Genomic DNA, 2,829 nt, shown 5'->3' with positions numbered 1-2,829 from the left:
GCCCTCACGCCGACTCTCCCCTCCCACCCCCCCGCAGGGACTCGCCGCCGACCTCGCCATGGGCAAAGGCGACCCCAACAAGCCGCGGGGCAAGATGTCCTCGTACGCCTACTTCGTGCAGACCTGCCGCGAGGAGCACAAGAAGAAGCACCCGGACTCGTCCGTCAACTTCGCCGAGTTCTCGCGGAAGTGCTCGGAGCGGTGGAAGGTGAGCGGGGCCGAGCCGAGCCGAGCCCTGCCGGCCCCGCCCCCCCCCCTTTTGCGGCTGCCTGCTGGGAAAAGATCCCTGGTAGCAGCTGCTGCTGCTTAGACGTTAGTGGGTCACCAGGCGCTTTATCTGATCCAGGCTCTCCTCCTTTCCCCTCCGTGTGTCCACAGACAATGTCTAGCAAGGAAAAAGGAAAGTTTGAAGAAATGGCTAAAGGAGACAAAGCTCGTTATGACAGGGAGATGAAAAACTACGTTCCTCCCAAAGGCGAGAAGAAGGGAAAGAAAAAGGACCCCAATGCTCCTAAAAGACCACCGTGATTGAGGCGGGCCTGGTGGTGGGGGGGGGGGGGGGAAGTACTAGTTCTAATAGCCTGACACTTAATTTTAATCACGGTCTCTCATTTCAGATCTGCGTTCTTCCTTTTCTGTTCTGAACACCGTCCAAAAATAAAAAATGATCATCCTGGCTTGTCTATTGGAGATACAGCAAAGAAATTAGGAGAAATGTGGTCTGAACAGTCAGCCAAAGACAAACAGCCATATGAACAGAAGGCTGCAAAACTAAAGGAGAAATATGAGAAGGTAGAGTGGAAGTGATACAATAATGGTTAAAGCTGCAGAGGTCGCTGTAAATGTGTGACTTTTGTTTTGCACCTAAACCATATATGGATCATAATTCTACATGTTTAGGTCAACCTTCGTCAGGCTTCAGAACGCATGGAAAGCTGTGGCGTGGGAGGCATCTGGAACTCTTACAGTAAACCTAGAGGTGGTTTTTACATGTCTAGAGATTTTACCAATAAGATGCTTTACTTCCAGAAAACAGGTCACCTGCTTGGAAAAATACACAGTCATACTCCAAAGCACTGCGGTCGTAAAAGTCTTAAAACTGGATCATGCGTTCTCTTGCCAAAAGGTGTAAGCATGGAAGTCCCAAGGTTGGAACCCCGCTTTTCCGCACACGCTGTGTTTGATCTGCACAGTATAGTATTGAGTTATTGGAGCAGTACAAATTTGGCTTCAGAGTTATATTGCCAGCAACTAAACAGCGTTTTTCTTGCAGGATATTGCAGCATATCGTGCCAAGAGCAAGAGTGACGCAGGAAAAAAGGGCCCAGGTAGGCCTGCAGGATCTAAGAAGAAAGCAGAACCAGAAGAGGAGGAGGAGGAGGAGGAAGATGATGAAGAGGAGGAGGAAGATGAGGATGAGGAATAAATGAATGTCCTGCTGTAAAGATTTATGCTCAAAATCCAATATTTTGCTAAGAATGTGAACTCAAGTGCAGCTCATTGTTAGCTTCAGTATAAAAAACTGTACAGAATTGTGTATAGGTAATGTGGTTCTTTGTAGGGAGACCTCTATTTTTAACGTAAGTAGTAGCCGAGGGCTGCTACAGTTCGGTTTAAAAAAAAAAAAAAGAAAAAGTTGTGGAATGTTTCTGCATATTTAATGGTTTTGTTGAAATTCAGTGACTGATAGCCAGGTGTTTCTTTATAGCTAAGTAAAACAAAGGAGGTAGCTTAATAGCTGATCTTATATTTTGTAGTATATTGCATTGTATTACTTTTTTAACAATTTTGTAATAAAATGTTGTACATGATTAATGTTGTATTCTTGATGTTTCTGAGAGGCTGGGTGTACTCCCAGAGCGCTGGGGAGTAGCGCAGGATAAGGCTTTGCATTCTTCTTGGGCTATTGCTGTTGCCGCAAAACAGGCAAGTCTTGAAGTGTTAACTCCCGAAGTTTAAACTGGATTTGAAACTTTCTTTTTCTCTTTAACCACAAACTTTAATACACTACCCTGAGCGGTAATTGATGTTTTTCTTAGGCAAGCATCTCCTTGTGTATCACCTTCTGAGTGACAAAGGTATCTAAGTACCAAAGTTTCCGATATTCCTGGATTGTTTCCCCCCACGCCCCCCCCAGACTACTGAAGTTTTGTCTTGGTCTATTAGCTGGTAATGAGTGACTCCTAGGAACTGACTTTCTCTCCCAGAGCTCAGGGTCGCTGGCCTTTTCTGCTGCCCGTAGCAGGATAGGAAGGTTGGCTATAAGGCAGATACGGTTGGTTAGAGGTATTCCTTCCCAGATGTTCTCTACTCCTCCCCTCTCCCCCCGGCCCCAGTACTAGTGGCTTCTCATAAAATACACAGCTTGCAGAACAGCATGAAAAACATTGGAATGTTATCTCCGCACATGCCAATAGGTTCCTGCAAGAAAGAGGAGGTATTGGTAAAGACCATGTGCTCCTGATACGTTCCTGTTTGTGGTGGTAACAGTATCACCAGTTAGTTACGCTATTTCTTGGTTTTCAGGTTTTTTACGCCACCCTCAGTATATTTAAAAGTCTAAGTCTAGATATCTAACAGTATTTGCAAGTGGGGAATTGGAGCTCCCACAGCTAAACTATTAGCTTAAGTTTAGTTTGTTGAGATAAATACTAGGCCATAGCTTTTACTAGTGTTTGAAAACTCAGCACTGAAAAACTAATGTCTAAAATATTAAGTACTATAAAGGGCAGGCTTCCAGCTTTTTTGTTTTTAAAGTGTCTCCCTATTGTCCATCAACTTCTGAAATAAATTTGTGTAGAGTCATTGTACATGTGTAAGGAAGTGATT

The 2,829-nt window shown here is 44.6% G+C and overlaps 1 protein-coding gene across 1 annotated transcript; it reads left to right on the top strand.

The window, feature by feature from the left end:
* The first annotated feature begins 8 nt into the window (after positions 1 to 8).
* HMGB2 (high mobility group box 2) lies at positions 9 to 1,811 on the top strand. Its single transcript, XM_009272336.1, has 4 exons — positions 9 to 208; positions 379 to 524; positions 618 to 792; positions 1,274 to 1,811. The coding sequence occupies exons 1-4, from the start codon at positions 59 to 61 to the stop codon at positions 1,424 to 1,426; spliced, it is 624 nt and encodes a 207-aa protein (XP_009270611.1). The 5' UTR covers positions 9 to 58; the 3' UTR covers positions 1,427 to 1,811.
* Positions 1,812 to 2,829: the final 1,018 nt, after the last annotated feature.

The sequence above is a fragment of the Aptenodytes forsteri genome, unplaced genomic scaffold, assembly GCF_000699145.1.
Source record: "Aptenodytes forsteri isolate BGI_AS27 unplaced genomic scaffold, ASM69914v1 Scaffold13, whole genome shotgun sequence".
Classification (NCBI taxonomy): Eukaryota; Metazoa; Chordata; class Aves; order Sphenisciformes; family Spheniscidae; genus Aptenodytes; species Aptenodytes forsteri.
This window is presented reverse-complemented; position numbering and strand designations above follow the sequence as displayed.

Bases quoted from the DNA above. Each gene is read 5' to 3' on its own strand.
- HMGB2 (XM_009272336.1), top strand. From the start codon at position 59: ATGGGCAAAGGCGACCCCAACAAGCCGCGGGGCAAGATGTCCTCGTAC. The intron at 209-378 runs GTGAGCGGGGCC...GTGTGTCCACAG, and splicing joins AGTGCTCGGAGCGGTGGAAG to ACAATGTCTAGCAAGGAAAA. The intron at 525-617 runs GTGATTGAGGCG...CTCTCATTTCAG, and splicing joins AATGCTCCTAAAAGACCACC to ATCTGCGTTCTTCCTTTTCT.